This window comes from Crotalus tigris, unplaced genomic scaffold (assembly GCF_016545835.1).
Source record: "Crotalus tigris isolate CLP2741 ecotype Arizona unplaced genomic scaffold, ASM1654583v1 scf7180000017989.1554031673:749699, whole genome shotgun sequence".
NCBI classification, from domain to species: domain Eukaryota; kingdom Metazoa; phylum Chordata; class Lepidosauria; order Squamata; family Viperidae; genus Crotalus; species Crotalus tigris.
Genome location: NW_024096759.1, coordinates 534,544 through 551,612, shown reverse-complemented (window position 1 = coordinate 551,612; position 17,069 = coordinate 534,544). Strand labels below are relative to the sequence as shown.

Genomic DNA, 17,069 nt, shown 5'->3' with positions numbered 1-17,069 from the left:
ACCGCTCATTGGCTGGTTTTGGGGTTTTGGCGGAATAGTCGAGTGGTGAAGCGCCTTCGATTTGCATACCGCTCTGTCATTGGACAGCTGCCGTTGTTCATTTAGCCAATCCGTCTTTCGTTCGAAGCGAAAGTCATTTTCTCCAACCAGACGCCCGCCCTTCCTTCGATTGACCAACCCCGTTTCACTTCCGCTTACTGACGTGTGACAACAATGTTTACCGCCACCCTGAGAAACGGATTGAACGGGCGTGCCTTCAGCTGCCCTTCCTTTTGATGAGGGAAGGTTCCGCCCTCAGTTTGACAGCCCGGAGGGAGAGTTTCCGGGTCAGTCCTTGAGCGAACCGTGGCAGCTGAGATGGATCAGGAGAGGATAGGTGAGGACGGGGTAGAGACCCTCCTGCGACTGACTGAATTAATATAATAGAGCCTTTTAAAATCTCCCATTGCAATTGGTGCTGCTCGTTATCTTTTTTTCTAAACTTCGTTTAAAATGTTTAAGAGAATCTTTCCCACCCGGTTGTCCTTTAGAGCTAGTGGATTGCAACCCCCATGTTCCACAGCCCTCACATGCAGTGGGTTGGAATTATGGAGGTTCGTGGTCCAACATGTCTGCCTGCAGGAAGCTGGGAATCCCCTTTCAATTCAAAATGCAATCCTAGGCTGCCAAAAGCTCATCTTCCTTCCCCCTGTCCTTACCACTTTCTACAGAGGGGTGATTGAGAGCATCCTGTCATACCGCATTACAGTCTGGTTTGGAAGCATCCCTGCTTCAGACAGGAAGGCCGTGCAGAGAGTGGGGAGGATGGCAGAAAAGATTATTGGCAATTCACTCCCTTCCATCCAGGACATGGCATATAAGCGATGCTTGAGCAGGGTCCGCAAGATTGTCTGGGACACTACGCACCCTCTTCACAACCTTTTTTCTTTGTTACCTTTTGGGAGGATTCAGTCACAGTTTTGTTCAATATAGTATTAACCTTGTGAACTCCAAAGCTTCCCCTTTCTGCTCTGTATTCAAGATAGGCAGTGATTAATATTTATATGTTATTTATATATAAGGGTGTAGGTTTATACACAGGTTGCATACAGCATGTTTAAATGTGTGTTATGTATGTGTACACTTTTGAGATAAAGCAACAAAATGTGTGCCAATGTGCCCACAGTAAAAAAAAAAATGACAATAAAGGTTATCTATCATTAACAGAGGGACAGAATCAAGATCATGTAAAGTGTTAATATCACTTTATTGTGCCTTGGTAAGACTAGGAATACTGCATCCAGTTTTGGTCACCACAATGTAAATAATAATAACAACAATAACAAAAGCATTATTATTATTATTATTATTATTATTATTATTATTATTATTATTATTATGGATCATCGCACAGTCAGCCAGATGTTCAGACTGGATTTGGCATTTTGTCTACCTATCGAGTCCTTACCCAGGACCCGGGATAGGCAGATGTGGATGTTTGATGGTATTACAGGTATCGTCGCAGGATGGAAGCAGTTCCTAGTAAGGCCGCCTTTTGCAATTGACTAATTATTATTATTATTATTATTATTATTATTATTATTATTATTATTATTATTTGGAAGGGATCTTGGAGGTCATCTAGTCCAACCCCCTGCTCAGGCAGGAGACTGGCTGTCCAGTCTCTTCTTAAAAACTTCCAGTGTTGCAGCATTCACAGCTTCTGCATGTGCAAGATGTTGGGACTCTAGAAAGAGTGCAGAGAAGAGCAACAAAGATGATTAGGGGGTTGGAGGTTGCAAGAATTGAGTATACTCTAGTGAAAAAAAGGGGAGACTAGGAGAGACATGGTAGCAGTGTTCCAATATTTGAGGGACTGCCACAAAGAAGAGGAAAATCAACCTATTCTCCAAAGCACCTGATGGCAAGACAAGAATCCATGAATGGAAATTAATCAAGGAAAGAACCTACCTAGAACTAAGGAGAAATGTCCTGACAGTGAGAATAATTAATCAGTGATACGGCTTGCCTATAGAAGTTGTGGTTGCTCCAAAAAACTGGAGGATTTTAAGAAGAGATTTGTCTGAAATGGTATAGTTCTTCCTGCCTGAACAGCGGGTTGGACTAGAAGACCTCCAAGTTCCCTTCCAATTCTATCATTCTGTATTATTTTGTATTCTAAACAGAGGTAAAAATGTCAGCAGTGCAGCTTTTTTTTTCATGAATGCAATGAGAGGATAACTGAATCTGCAGCAGGTTAGAGAAATTGTCTAGCAAATAAATAAGTAATAGTTTTATTTATGTGATACTTGTTTCTTTGCTCAATGTTTAAGTAATCTCAGTCATCCCAGCAAAGGTGGGTGTAGTACAAAATGTGAAAATACAAATATTGTGATCCTCAACCATGAAAACTTTTAAGATGAGCGGACTTAAACTTCCAGAGTTCCTCAGCTAGTATACATGCTGGGCAGGAAATTCTGGGAACTGAAGTCTACTCATCTTAAAAGTTGCAAAGGTTGAGAAACACTGCCTCAATAGTAATTTCTTACTGTAAAATGACAAGAGCCACAAAAAAGTTATATTGCAATAATAAGGAAGGAAATTCCAAGAACCAAGCAATGAACCCCAAGATCACAAAGCCCCTTGCCTCTAGACCTGATGAAAGAGCCATGTCTTAAAAGCTTTCCTGAAGTTGAAGCTATGTGGACTTTGAGAAGGGACTCTTTCTCTTACGATGTGTCTGACCAATGTAATTCTTGTCTATAGATTCTGATGCTGTAATCAATATGTTAAATCAGGGGGTGTATTCTGCCAAACCCTAGGGTTCCGTGAGATGTTCATAAAGTTCCAATAGGAACTGGGGATGGGGAAAGAGTTAACTCCAACACAACTGACTTTTGGCCAGTAGAGCTTTGCTTCTTAAGTAGAGCTTTCAGGATTATTTTTTTTAACAGATTCATGGCCTGAAAATCTTTGAAAAACCTGTTTTGATTTACCAAAGGACTGTCCTTCTTTTGCAGTTGAATTCGTCACCGAGTCCTGTAAAGATAGGGGCCTTTGTGTGTGGGAGGGATGGTTTTAAAAAATCTTTTGGATGTCTCAGTTCTTGTAGTTATGCTGATATATATGCATCTTTTTTTTTAAGAGCTTCAGCATGAATCAAAATTAAACATCAAATTTCTTCCATGGCCATGTTCTTCTGTGGGCAGATGAAGTGAAGCAAAATTCAGAGAGTTGTATGGTGGAGAAACAAGAAACCTTGGGATTGCAACTGAGTGATCTCTTACATTTAAGATGGAATCAAGATTTTTTTTTTTTTTGATAGACCATGTGTGTTTTCTTGGTTATAGGAGATCTTGACAATGGTTCAGTTTGAATTCTTGTCCTGGATAAAAATGTGTTCAGTCATTTAAATTGTCTGTTCCAGTTCCATAATCAGGAGTATCCATAGGGAGAGGAGGCATAAAAATCAGCATGATCGTGGTCCTAGCCCCTTCCTTCACAGATACTGCCATTTTGCAAATTTTGATCCTCACCTGTTGTCTCACACGGTAGTAGTAGTAGTAGTAGTAGTAGTAGTAGTAGTAGTAGTAGTAGTAGTAAAGTTGGAAGGGACCTTGGAGGTCATCTAGTCCAACCCCCTGCTCAGGCAGGAAACCCTATACCATTTCAGACAAATGGCTGTCCAGTCTCTTCTTAAAAACCTCCAATGTTGGAGCATTCACCACTTCTGGAGGCAGGTTGTTCCACTGGTTAATTATTCTAACTGTCAGGAAGTTTCTCCTTAGTTCTAGGTTGCTTCTCTCCTTGCTTAGTTTCCACCCGTTGCTTCTTGTCCTGCCTTCAGGTGCCTTGGAAAATAGCTTGACACCCTCTTCTTTGTGGCAGCCCTGAGATATTGGAACACTGCTATCATGTTCCCCCTCGTCCTTCTCTTTGTTAAACTAGGCATACCCAATTCCAGCAACCGTTCCTTATATGCTTTAGCCTCCAGTCCCCTAATCATCTTTGTTGCTCTTCTCTGTACTCTTTGTAGAGTCTCAACATCTTTTTTACATTGTGGTGACCAAAACTGGATGTATATACAGAGTATATTATTTTAAAGCAATGGGAGCAGAGTTCTGACTGAAGGGTAGCGATAGATTGTCTTAACGTAGCTTTGCCTCATTGTCTTCTTCAAGTCCTCCCTCCCCGAGGACCTTTAGAGTTGCCTCTTTCCATTTTGGAGGTTGGATGTGCTGGTGGTTTTGAGCTCATCACCCAAGAGGAACCCACCAAAGAAGGATTTCCACTGACCACAGTGAGTACAGTAGCCCTTCCTATTCTGAAAGGAGAGGCAAAACCACAATGTGGCTTGTTTGGATTTTGACTTGGGAGGTTGGGCAGAGTCAGCTGCTGCAACTGGTAATCCGTAGGTTTTGGTTTAGCATGGGTGAGCCCAGCCAATAGCAACTTAAAATAATAATCTTTTTTTAGCCAGATAAAAAGGACTTTGAGTTAAACTTGGGGGAGACTCCTATTCTAGTCCTCCATCAGCCACAGAAGCTCTCTGTGGGATTTGGGGCCAGTTCCTTTCTCTATGCTGACAGCCAGTGTGAAGTACAGACAGTCATTGTGTCAAGGTAATTATAATTTAGCAGCTGACCGGCAGAAATGATATATAGAGAATGAGTCAGCAGAGTATTTTGGGGTAGTATGCCTTTAAGAGACTGTTCCTGAGGAGAATACCAGTTGGAATCTTTAACTCACTTGAACCGTTTGTATATAACTGACTACCTTGTATTCTGTATGTTCCCTGAACGTTGTTGTTTCATATTGTATATTAAACCACAATTCTTTCAACAAACCACTGTCAGATGTTTATGCTCCTGTGTTATCACATGAAGAAGAAAGAAAAGAGCTTCGACAATTTATATTTAAAAAAAAAATCTCATCTTACAACAGTTCATTTAGTGACTGTTCAAAGTTACAACGGTCTTGTGGAAAACGAAAGGACTTTTACGAATTCCAAAGGGTATAACAGAGAGGTTTATTTGCGCAAAGGTTCAGAAGCAATAGAGACAAGCAATTCTGAACAGGGGGGCGCTTCCAAACTACAATCTTTATAGCTCTCCCCATTCTAAGGAATAAAGGGAGCACACAGAGAAATCTACATTGTATATCATTCAGTTAGTTTCTCACATGTTAGGTTCATTTCTCATGGGAATACAGTGAAGGCAATTTTACTTTATACAATGTTTCTAAATGTGCATTAGGTCAGTTATTTATTTATTTATTTATGAGACTTATATACCGGTTTAAGTGCAAGCACTCTGTAAGCGGTGTATACCAGTAAGCAATGTGTATATATATATATATATATATATATATTTACATTGCCCCCAACAATTTGAGTCCTCATTTTACCTACCCCGGAAGGATGGAAGGCTGAGTCAACCTTGAGCCGGTGAGATTTGAACTGCTGACCTGAGTCAACCTTGAGCCGGTGAGATTTGAACCGCTGACCTGCTGAACACAGTCAGCTAAAGTGGCCTGCAGTACTGCACTCTAACTGCTGCGCCACCTCAGCTCTTTTACCTTGCTCAATAGTAGTAACTGTGAGAGGGATCGTGGAGTCCAAGTGGACAATCACCTAAATATGAACCAGCAGTGTGCTGCAGCTGCCAAAAAAGCCAACACAGTGCTAGGCTGCATTAACAGAGGAAGAGAATCAAGATCACGTGAAGTGTTAATACCACTTTACAATGCCTTGGTAAGGCCACACTTGGAATACTGCATCCAGTTAGTTAGTTTTGCTAACACAGCTTTCTTCCAGGAATTATGCAGACACATCATTTTACTTGAATAATGATTTTTTTTTCATTTTCATTATTATTATTCTACTTTATTCTTCATTTTATTCTATGTTATTCTATTTTATTCCACTTTAACGGGGCTGCAAAAGGGGACTGATGACCGTTTTTCACCTTTGCAGAGCGTCCCCATGGTCACCTGATCAAAATTCAGATGCTTGGCAACTGATTCATATTTATGACGGTTGCAGTGTCCCGGGGTCATGTGATCACCTTTGGCGAGTTTCTGACCAGCAAAAACAGTAGGGAAGCCAGATTTGCTTAACAGTCGTGTTATTAACTTAACAACTGCAGTGATTCCCTTAACGACTATGGCAAGAAAGGTCATAAAATGGGGCAAAATTCACTTAAGAAATGTCTTGCTCAGCAACAGAAATATTGGGCTCAGCTGAGGCCATAAGTCGAGGACCACCTATAGTGGAAAAAGTGCTGGGTTACGAATGGGGAAACCCCAGTTAAATTTATTAAATTTATTCGCCACCCATGTCACCCATAAGATAAACCTGGGCGGCTTACAATGTCAAAAAGAATAAAACAATACAAAAACATGTATATAATAAGAACAAAAAACACTCTAAAAATACAAATTTTCAGTTCTAGTCCACCCTGAACCATGGAGACCCTCTGGAAGATTGGGATCAGTCATTCTCCACCACATTCTCTACCTCAAATGGTGGATGTGGGAAGAATTAGGAGGAAAATGTGCAGCTTGTGCTATCTTGAGCTCCTGTAGATTGAGTTGTTATTCTAACAAATCTAATGTTGTTTCTTTGGCAACAGAAGTGGTTTGCCACTGTTGTTTTTTTTTCCAGAATATTTTTCAGCTTCCCAGTGAAACCTATAGCTCTGGAAATCGCTGGTAGTTCTCTTACTGAAGAAGTACTGCTTAGTTTCTGAGCTGTAGCAAATACGATTTGACGATGGTGTTAATAAGAAATGATACATCTTTCCTCATTTTTGCCTACCTCCTCAGTTGCCACATGGGCTGCCCCCATACGCTGAGGATCTGTCCTCGGAATTGGAGCGGCATTATCTCAACAGCCCGGAATGGCTTCCCATCCATGACTTTGAAAGGTCTCACAGGTGAGTCCCTGGTAGCTGGCGTGGTTGCTTGCAAGATGCAAAAGGAGTGAGAAAAGGAATTGTTAGAGACCCTACCCCCACACACACATACACACACACACACACACACACACACACACACTTCATGGGTGTGTTTCTGTTGCTTCCCTCTGGGAGGAGGTTTCAAAGTATTTCTAGAGGACTGCCAGATTCTGTAACAGCTTTTTTCCCTATGCCATCCATCTAGTAAACTCGCAAGATTTGTTTTTCTCGGCATGCATATGTGCACATCTGAACTAGACTGTTGTTTCTCTGGGTCATATATGTGTGTGTATGTAGGTATAGGAATAATTATTAATTTTTTGTCATGATTATGCAGTGTATATTGGAGGTGGTTACCCATTGAGAGCTGTATGCATCGAAATCTCATTCTAATGTATGCTGATTAATGTACACTTAAAGCGACTATAAATCTATTTTCTATTCTATTCCATTCTATTCTATTATTTTATATCTTCTATTCTATTCTATCGTCTATTCTATTTTCTATTCCATTTCATTCTAGTCTGTTCTGTTCTATTTTCTATTCTATTCCATTCTATTCTAATCTTCTATTTTCTATTCCAGTTCATTCTGTTCTGTTCTGTTCTATTTTATATCTTCTATTCTATTCTCTATTCTATCGTCTATTCTATTTTCAATTCATTCCAGTTCATTCTATTCTGTTCTGTTCTGTTCTATTTTATATCTTCTATTCTATTCTATTTTCTATTCTATCTTCTATTCTCTATTCTATCTTCTATTCTGTTTTCAATTCCATTCCATTTCATTCTATTCTGTTCTGTTCTGTTTTATATATTCTGTTCTATTTTCTGTTCTATTTTCAAATCTATTCCATTCCATTCTATTCTATCTTTTGTTCTATTTTCAATTCTATTTCCATTCCATTTTATTCTGTTCTATTCTGTTCTGTTACGTTCATTCCATTCCATTCCATTCCATTAAGCTCTGGGTGAGGCGAGTAATGGGATCGTCTGTAGTAGAAGGAGGCTCATGAAGCCAAAATAGTTTAACTTCACCTCTTATCCTGAGACAGGTTCTGGCCCCGAGAGAAAGACATCCAGTCACTCTTTGCACTAGCGGTCACGCCTGTACACTCCACTCTCCGGGCCGAGCGCAATCCCACCACCGGGGAGCTGCTGGATTTTAAAGAGGTGAGAGATGCTTTCTTCTCCTGCAGCCCCAAATGACCCTTTGAGTAATGAGTTCCTGCTGGGTTGATTTACCCGAGCATGCTCCTGTTTGCCTCTTATTTACGGTAAATATATTGATATAAAACTGTTTCGTGTCAGCGTTTCTGACTCCATTTAGATGCTGGATGCGCAGTTCCCTGGCATGATTCATATTTATAACAGTTGCAATGTCCCAGGGTCTTTTCTGCGACCTTCTGACAAGCAGAGTGAATGGGGAAGCCAGATTTCACTTAACCGTGTTACTAACCAATGATTCAGTATGGGCCAATTTTGCCAAAAACCCAAAGTTGCCAGTTTTTAGCAAAACCGTCTTAAAAGGCAGTCATGTGACCACTGGATACTGGAAACGGCCATGAATGCGGGTCAGTTGTCAAGTGCCTGAAATGTGGTCACATGACTGCAGGTGGGAGGACTATAACAGGGAGGTCCATCATACCTTCTTACAGTTGCTAAGCAACTATTTGTAAGTCAAGGACTATCCGTATAGCACCCAAGATATCAGGCCACTAGTTTACAGTCCAGGCATATCTATAAAATATCTATATAAGTTGCTTCGTAATAATGTCAGCTACCAGAAGAAAGTAGCGTTCTCTCTGTGGTGCCTGTGTACAAAAGAGATAAAGCCCTCCCTCTTTTGACTTCCATTCTAGGCACTTGTGGACAACATGGGATTATCAGCCAAGAATTCTCTTTCCTTCCAGCGAGCACCTGGTCCTCCATCTGAGTCTCTGCGAGGCAGTGCCACCAACTACCCCTTCTGGCCAGGTGTGGGTCTCCCGTTTCTATTAACTGAGTCACCAGTTTATAACTTTGAATGCAGAACCACAAGCAGGAACAAACTTCGAATCAAAGAACAGCGTTCCATCCAGCGTTGGCCTCTAGAACAGACATGTCAAACTCGTGACGTCGCGCAACGTATCGGGGCGGTTTTGCCATTGCCGGCAATGGGGTGGGCGCGGCTTCTGGATGACGCGTCCGGCCCACGGGCTGACAGTTTGACACCCCTGCTCTAGAACAGTGGCTCTTAACCTGTGGGTCGGGACCCCATTTGGGGTCGAACAACCATTTCACGGGGGTCGCCAAACAACGCAGTCCGCCATTTTTTTCCCCTTTTCCTTAGCTGTGCTACTCCCTTTGATTCTATTGGCTTTTGAAAGCCAATAGAATAGACTCTCTTGAATAGAGTCTAATTCTATTGGCTTTCAAAAGCCAATAGGAATTGTCCAGGCTGTCTCTGCCCTGCTGAGCCCGCCAAAAGTCCCATTCTGCAAACGGTGCTGCACCAGTTGAGTAGTCCTCGACTTACTACCGGTTAAGTAGTCCTCGACTTACGACCGGTTGGAGGTTGCGGCATTAAAAAGGTTGAGAACCCCTGCTCTAGAAGGTTTTTATGGGCTGTAGATCAGTGGCCCTGAACTTTTGTGGCTTAGCAGCCCAGCGGGGAGGGGGGGGAAGAGAGGGGAACCAGGCCACACATGCACACACAGCTTGACTGGCGCAAATTGAGCTGTGCGTGCATGTGCACACGCATTGGCTCACGCAAGTCAAGCTGCGTGCACACCAGCCTGCTGCTTGTGTGGCCTGGTTCTGAATAGGCCTAATAATGAGTGCGGCCCTGGGGTGGGGGACCCCTCTTGTCGATCACTTATTTTGATATTGCTTTCACAATGAATTGGCTTTTCTATTCTTCCCGTGTGTCTAATTTGGTTATAGAACGTGCGTCTTCTTTTTGCAGAATTTTGCCCCTTCAGGTAACTAAAAGCTCCTGATCACTAATCTCTAATAATCTTCTCTCGTAACACAATCTCTCCAGGTGGGATAGATGAGCCTAGCTTGGAACTGATTAAGGCTCAAGAAGATACGGAAGAGGACGTTGATTTTGAGAAAGGTAATGTGAGCATATTCCAGCCCGCAGCTCTATTAATATGCCTTTGTTTAAATCCTCACTTCTGTTTGTAAATGCCTTCTGCCCTCTGTTTGACAAGATTCAAAAAATGTAGTTTATTCTATTTACGGTACTCAAGAGAGAGGGATGATAGGAAAATGGGGCCTGGCAGAGAAGAGCTGTGACGTGGGATTATTTGAGTTCTCCGTTAACTGCATACTTTATGATTTTATTAACAAAGAATGAATGGACAAGACTCAGATGGAAATAAGACTGAAATAATTGGCCAGAGGCTCTTCGATAGCCCTTACAATCACACTGGTAAAACTAACGTGTGAAAGAATAAAGCGTGTTTCATGGTAGTTTTATTGAAATGGTTTAGAATAGATCAGTGTTCCCCAACCTTCAGGTGTGGTGGGCTACAATTCCCGGAATACTGATAGAAGAGAAAATTTGTAGCTCCGGGTTGAACTGTGGGATCCTTGGTGCTCTCTGAGCTTGGATGTTTTCTTGCAGATGTTTCATTACCCAAACTAGGTAACATCACTAGTGCTATGTTCCTAGAATTCCAACATTAGCTATGCTGGCTGTGGAATTCTGGGATTTGAAGTTTACACATCTGCAAATGGTGAAGGTTGGGAAACACTGGCTTAGATACATTAATAAACTTACTAGACGACTGCAAGTTTGATGTTGAAGACATGGTGTCTTCTTGGCAACTGCTTCATGTTTTTCTCTTGGCCCCTCAGATTTGCTGACAGTGCCACCTGGATGGAAGAAAGGGGTGGAATTCACCAAACAAGGTATAGCAAAAATGAAAGTTTCAATGGTAAAATGAAAATGATGAGTGCTACAATGAAGGGAGTGCAAACCATCTCAAAGTTTGAAAGACTTTTGCCAGAAGTGTTCTTTTTTTATTATTATTAAAAGTTTTACAATATAAACCCACCCATCACCTCCCCCCCTCCCCCACTTCCCAGAGCTGATTACAGGGTAACAAATAAACAAACATACTCTAGCTAACATAAACCAACTAAACTATCAATCAAAACCATAATACACTTTAACTCCTTTTCAAAACAAATATTAACAAATTAAGACAAAAATAATAATACCATTAATACTATTAATAATTATCTAAAATCTATTCAAAAGCAAGTATAATACTTTTCAGTTTCATACTTCTTCTGAATATAATCAATCCATCTTCTCCAAACCATAATATATCTTTCTTGTGAATGATCCTTCAAATGGGCGGAGATTTTCGCCATTTCTTTGCCAGAAGTGTTCTTGACACTTTCTGGCTTGATCTTCATTTCACTGTTGGATCGGTTTCAAGCACAGAGTACTTCGGATCACATCAGAACATCCATATTCATAACGTTCTTTTTCCAGTATTATTACAAGTGTGACCAACCCAAAAATATTAGGGACCTTTAGCTGGAAAAATTCCTTTAGCTCAGTGGTTCTCAACCTTTTTAATGCCGCGACCTCCCAACTGGTCGTAAGTCAAGGACTACCCAACCAGTCATAAGTCGAGGACTTTCCCTGCCCGGGAACGCCGTGCATGCGTGGTGCCGCCCCCTGCGTCGGCCGAGGCGTTGCTGGCAAGCGGCAGAGATGGCGCAGGCCGACCACCAGCTGGGCCACCAGCTGGCCCAGCCCAAGGGAGGTAAGGCACCCGCCGGGCCCCATGCGCACCAGCAACCCTCCCTTCGCCCGCCGGCCTCCCACCCCTGGCCCTCTTTTACTTACATTTTTAGTAGTTGCTCAGCAGGGAGGAGTGGAAACTTCCAGACAGCTCGCTTTCGCTGCAGACAACTTGCAGCACCGTTTGCAGAATGGGACTTTTGGCGGGCTCAGCAGGGCAGAGACAGCCTGGACAATTCCTATTGGCTTTTGAAAGCCAATAGAATTAGACTCTATTCAAGAGAGTCTATTTTATTGGCTTTCAAAAGCCAATAGAATAAAAGGGAGTAGCACAGCTAAGGAAAAGGGGGGGGGGGAAATGGCAGACTGCGTTATTTGGCGACCCCCGTGAAATGGTCGTTAGACCCCAAATGGGGTCGCAACCCACAGGTTGAGAACCGCTGCTTTAGCTCATATAGCATACATCAGGATGAGAGCAACTTGGAATTTATAAGTAGGCCCTACCTAAAGAAGCTCTAAAGGTTTCCCCTCTTAGTTTTCTTTTTTTTAAAAAAAGGGTTCAGATTTTGTTCCTTTTGCTTCTTCAGAGATCATGGCCTCCCCAGGATTGCTGAACTTGACCAATTTGCTGGGTGCACTGGACACCTTTGAGCTGGAGGCCTCCAGCGATGAAGAAGGCAAAGAGAAGACAGAGGAAGTGGAGAAGAGGAGGAAGAAAGGGAAGAATAAGGGAGCAAAGGAAGAAGAGATCCCTCCAGCAGAACCAGCACCACTGCACAGAGTTAACAGCTTGGAGGAACTGGTGCTTAAGGTAAGGCTGCATCTGCATTCAGGCTTGTCCTCGTGTGTGCATGGTGACACGAGAAGTAGGAGCCCAATTTCAGAAGCAAGAAGGAAACAAAGATAGGATAAATCAAGTTATAGAATAGAGAAACTGAGGCTCAGATGTAGGTGACCTGCAGCTCCCAGCATCCTCCAGCTTTGCTCCAGCAAGATCTGGAAAGCTCTAGAGCAAGGGTCTTCAAACTTGGTCCTTTTATGACTTGTGGACTTTGACTCCCAGAATTCCTCAGCCAGACACGCTGGCTGAGGAATTCTGGGAGTTGAAGTCCACAAGTCTTAAAGTTGTCATGTTTGGAGATCCTATTCTAGAGAAATGGGAAAAGTGAAACTGGGATCATGGGTGTTGGGACCGGTTGGTTTTTCTGGACTGGGATGGCCGAGAAAGGAAGTGTTGTTGCTAAGAAGTAAAACTATTATAGCCAATGGTTGGAGATTTATTGCTTGTCTTCAAATATCAAGATAAATCATTGCCATTATGAAGAGAAGGTGCCTTTTCTCTTACTTCTCCTCTGCCTAGTCTCTCAGTTGTGAGGAGATTATTTTATTGATGTGGTTTTATTCTGCCTGGACTTTAGTCTGTGGCCCATATCTAGTAACTAATTATGGTTCCAGTCTGTTTTGAAATTCTTCTGAAACAAGCTAGCTGTATGACGTAGGAAGCTTTTGATGGGTAGAAGCGAAGAGGAGGCATTTAAAAATGTTTCCATTTTTTTGAACATCGCTATAGACCAGTGGTTCTCAACCTTTTTAATGCCGCGACCCCCAACCGGTCGTAAGTTGAGGACTACTCAACCAGTCGTAAGTCGAGGACTACTCAACTGGTGCAGCACCGTTTGCAGAATGGGACTTCTGGCGGGCTCAGCAGGGCAGAGACAGTCTGGACAATTCCTATTGGCTTTTGAAAGCCAATAGAATTAGACTCTATTCAAGAGAGTCTATTCTATTGGCTTTCAAAAGCCAATAGAATAAAAGGGAGTAGCACAGCTAAGGAAAAGGGGATAAAAAATGGCGGACTGCGTTGTTTGGCGATCCCCGTGAAATGGTTGTTCGACCCCAAATGGGGTCCCGACCCACAGGCTGAGAACCACTGCTATAGACCTACATAGTTTGGAAACGCTGTGTGTTAGCTCTAGAAAGCAGCTTGGGAGGATTCCATATTAACTGCTTTCGCCTGTCCTCGGTCTGTCTGCCTTGTTCTCAGGAGGTAACACCCATCCCCAAATCAACGCCAGAGGCTGCGCCTGCCCCTGCCCCTGCTGCAGTGCCTCCTAAAGAACAGTGGGCTATCCAGGTTGATATAAGCTCCCCTGTGGACGATTTCTACAAGCTAATTCCTGATCCAGCCTTCAAGGTAAACCACCAGTTGCCCACTGTCCTATTAACATATGCAGGGGGGAAAAAAACCTCCTGGGACATAATTTTACCAAGAGTATAACTTTACCGATAGATCCGTATAGGTACAGACGAAGGAAAACAGTCTGTGCCTGTGACAATCACTTAAATATGAGCCAGCAGTGTGCTGCACCTGCCAAAAAAGCCAACATAGTGCTAGGCTGCATTAACAGAGGGATAGAATCAAGATCACGCGAATTCTTAATACCACTTTACAATGCCTTGGTAAAGCCACACTTGGAATACTGCATCCAGTTTTGGTCACCACGATGTAAAAAAGATATTGAGACTCTAGAAAGAGAAGAGAAACAAAGATGATTAGGGGACTGGAGGCTAAAACATATAAGGAACGGTTGCTGGAATTGGGTATGTCTAGTTTAACGAAGAGAAGGACAAGGGGGGACATGATAGCAGTATTCCAATATCTCAGGGGCTGCCATAAAGAAAAGGGAATCAAGCTATTTTCCAAAGCACCTGAAGGCAGGACAAGAAGCAACGGGTGGAAACTAATCAAGGAGAGAAGCAACCTAGAACTAAGGAGAAATTTCCTAACAGTGAGAACAATTAATCAGTGGAACAACTTGCCTCCAGAAGTTGGGGGTGCTCCAACTCTGGACTTTTTAAAGAAGAGACTGGACAACCATTTGTCTGAAATGATATAGAGTTTCCTGACTGAGCAGGGGGTTGGACTAGAAGACCACCAAGGTCCCTTCCAACTCTTATTCCATTCTATTCTATTCCAAAGAGTTCCCATAAGGTGTCCTTGAAGTGAAGGAACTTTCACAGGGCCCAGCTGGCTCGCTTGATTCCTCAGCCCCTCCCAATTCCCCCCCCCCAGGATTTCACCCCCTCCCTTCTGTTTCTGTTGTCAAGCTGCGAGCAAAATTGGCAGGCAGGGATGGAATCCGAATCAGCTTCGACACCAGTTCTGTTGGGCTGCCTGGAGTGGAGAGCTGGGTGTCAATAAACTAAATTTCCTCTTTCCCCTCCCTCCCCTCCCAGTGGCCTTTTGAGCCCGATGTTTTCCAGAAACAGGCAATTCTCCACTTGGAGAAACATGATTCCGTCTTTGTCGCCGCCCACACCTCTGCGGGAAAGACTGTCGTGGCCGAGTATGCCATTGCTCTGTCACAGAAGCACATGACACGGTGAGAACATTCTTGTTTCCTGGGTGGGTTTTGTGTTATGCTTTCCAATCATCTTCTGGACCCAAATACACTTCTTCTTCTTCTTCTTCTTCTTCTTCTTCTTCTTCTTCTTCTTCTTCTTCTTCTTCTTCTTCTTCTTCTTCTGCTTCTGCTTCTGCTTCTGCTTCTGCTTCTGCTTCTTCTTCTTCTTCTTCTTCTTCTTCTTCTTCTTCTTCTTCTTCTTCTTCTTCTTCTTCTTCTTCTTCTTCTTCTTCTTCTTTTGTCATAGCAGTTGGCCCACAAGCTAGGCTCCATTTTTTTTTCAGGTCAACCAGGCTTGGTCCATTAGTTGCAATAGGACAGCGATGGCGAACCTTTTAGAGACCGAGTGCCCAAACTGTAACCCAAAACCCATTTATTTATCACCGGGTGCCAGGTGGGTGTGGTCCACTGGGTGGGTGTGGCTGTGGTGATCATGGCAGATTGGGTGGGTGTGGCCAAGGTGGGTGTGATCACCTTGATGTTGCTCGTGGGGAGGGACACCTGTGGGGGCCCGGCAAGGTTGGGGGAGATCCAGGGGGTCTCTGGCAAGTGGGGTGGTGGGCAGGAGGCTCGTCCTGCAGGGTGAGGCAAGGCAGGGCGGGGATGGCATTGTCACAGGGCAAGGTGAGGCAGGGGCCGGGGTGGCTGCTGCCTGACACCATCAGCCCCTGCACACAGAGGGCAGCGAGCGCATGGGTGCTGAGATGCATCCGGCCATGTGGGACCTCGGCAAGTTAGTGAGCGGCTAGTTGAAGAGGGATGGTTGCCATCTCCGGGGCATGGCACGCGTGCCCACAGAGAGGGCTCTGAGTGCCGCCTCTGGCACGCGTGCCATAGGTTCGCTACCACTGCAATAGGACTTGACTGACCAGCTTGTCGCTGATGTCATGGGCTGAGAGGTAATGATTGGCCCAAACTCACCCAGCCTGCTTTCGTGCTCATGGTGGGACTAGAACTCACAGGCACCTGGTGCCTTAATCGCTAAACCAAACTGACTCTTAGATACCTTGATCCAAATGCACATGATGGGTGCAAAGGATTGATTTTTTTCCCCCTCATCCTAATGAGCTTTAACTGCATTCTTTTTGTAGGTGATTTATATTGTTTCGGGACTGTTATTGCTTTTACAATTACTCCAATTATTTAGAATTCACTCAGAGTCAGATATTTTTATTTTATTTTATTTTTGTTGTTAATTGCTACTGAAGAAGGTTACGTTACTCTTCACTTGATACCTAAGATACTGGCAGCTTAAATTTGTAAATTTGCCACATTCCCATTAGTCCTCGATGTATGACCACCGTTGAGCCTGAAGTTTATGTTGCTGAGTGAAAAATTTCTTAAGTGAGTTTTTACCCCATTTTATGACTTTTCTTGCCACCGTTGTTAAGTGAATCCCTGAAGCTGATAAATTAGTAACCCGGTTGTTAAGTGAATCTGGCTTCCCCATTGACTTTGCTTGTCAAAAGGTTGCAAAAGGGGATCACGTGACCTTGGGACACAGCAATGGTCATAATTGTGAACCAGTTGCCAAGTGTCTGAATTTTGATCACATGATCCTGGGGGTGCTGCAAAGCTTGTAACTGGGAATGGTCTTAAGTAAGAAAAATGGTCATAGCTCACTTTTTTCAGTGCCATTGTAACCTTGAACGGTCACTAAATGAACTGTTGTAAGTCGAGGACTACCTGTACAGGTAATCCTTACTTAACAACTGGTTGCTTAGCAACTGTTCAGCATTATGATGGACCTTCCCAGTACTATTTATGACTCAATTCCAAAGTTCCAACAATCGGAAACACACACACACACACACACACACACACAGAGTCACATGATCACATTTTGAACACTTGGCAATCAGCTCACATTGACAGCTCACAATTTTCAGTGGTTTTTGCCAGTTTCCACATCATTTAATTCCAGTTTGGGGCTAAAAACATCCACTGGTAAAAATAGGTTTGCTGAACGACTAGGGCAGGGCTT

The 17,069-nt window shown here is 43.2% G+C and overlaps 1 protein-coding gene across 1 annotated transcript in view; it reads left to right on the top strand.

Moving 5' to 3' along the window:
- Positions 1-227: 227 nt before the first annotated feature.
- SKIV2L (Ski2 like RNA helicase) overlaps positions 228-17,069 on the top strand; it is a 49,123-nt gene continuing 32,281 nt past the window's right edge. The window contains exons 1-10 of the mRNA XM_039346365.1: positions 228-376; positions 4,161-4,279; positions 6,805-6,914; positions 7,990-8,107; positions 8,797-8,911; positions 9,960-10,034; positions 10,781-10,834; positions 12,269-12,492; positions 13,726-13,875; positions 14,919-15,064. Coding sequence (XP_039202299.1) covers positions 358-376; positions 4,161-4,279; positions 6,805-6,914; positions 7,990-8,107; positions 8,797-8,911; positions 9,960-10,034; positions 10,781-10,834; positions 12,269-12,492; positions 13,726-13,875; positions 14,919-15,064 — 1,130 coding nt within the window. The 5' untranslated portion in view covers positions 228-357. The remainder of the gene's footprint in view (positions 377-4,160; positions 4,280-6,804; positions 6,915-7,989; positions 8,108-8,796; positions 8,912-9,959; positions 10,035-10,780; positions 10,835-12,268; positions 12,493-13,725; positions 13,876-14,918; positions 15,065-17,069) is intronic.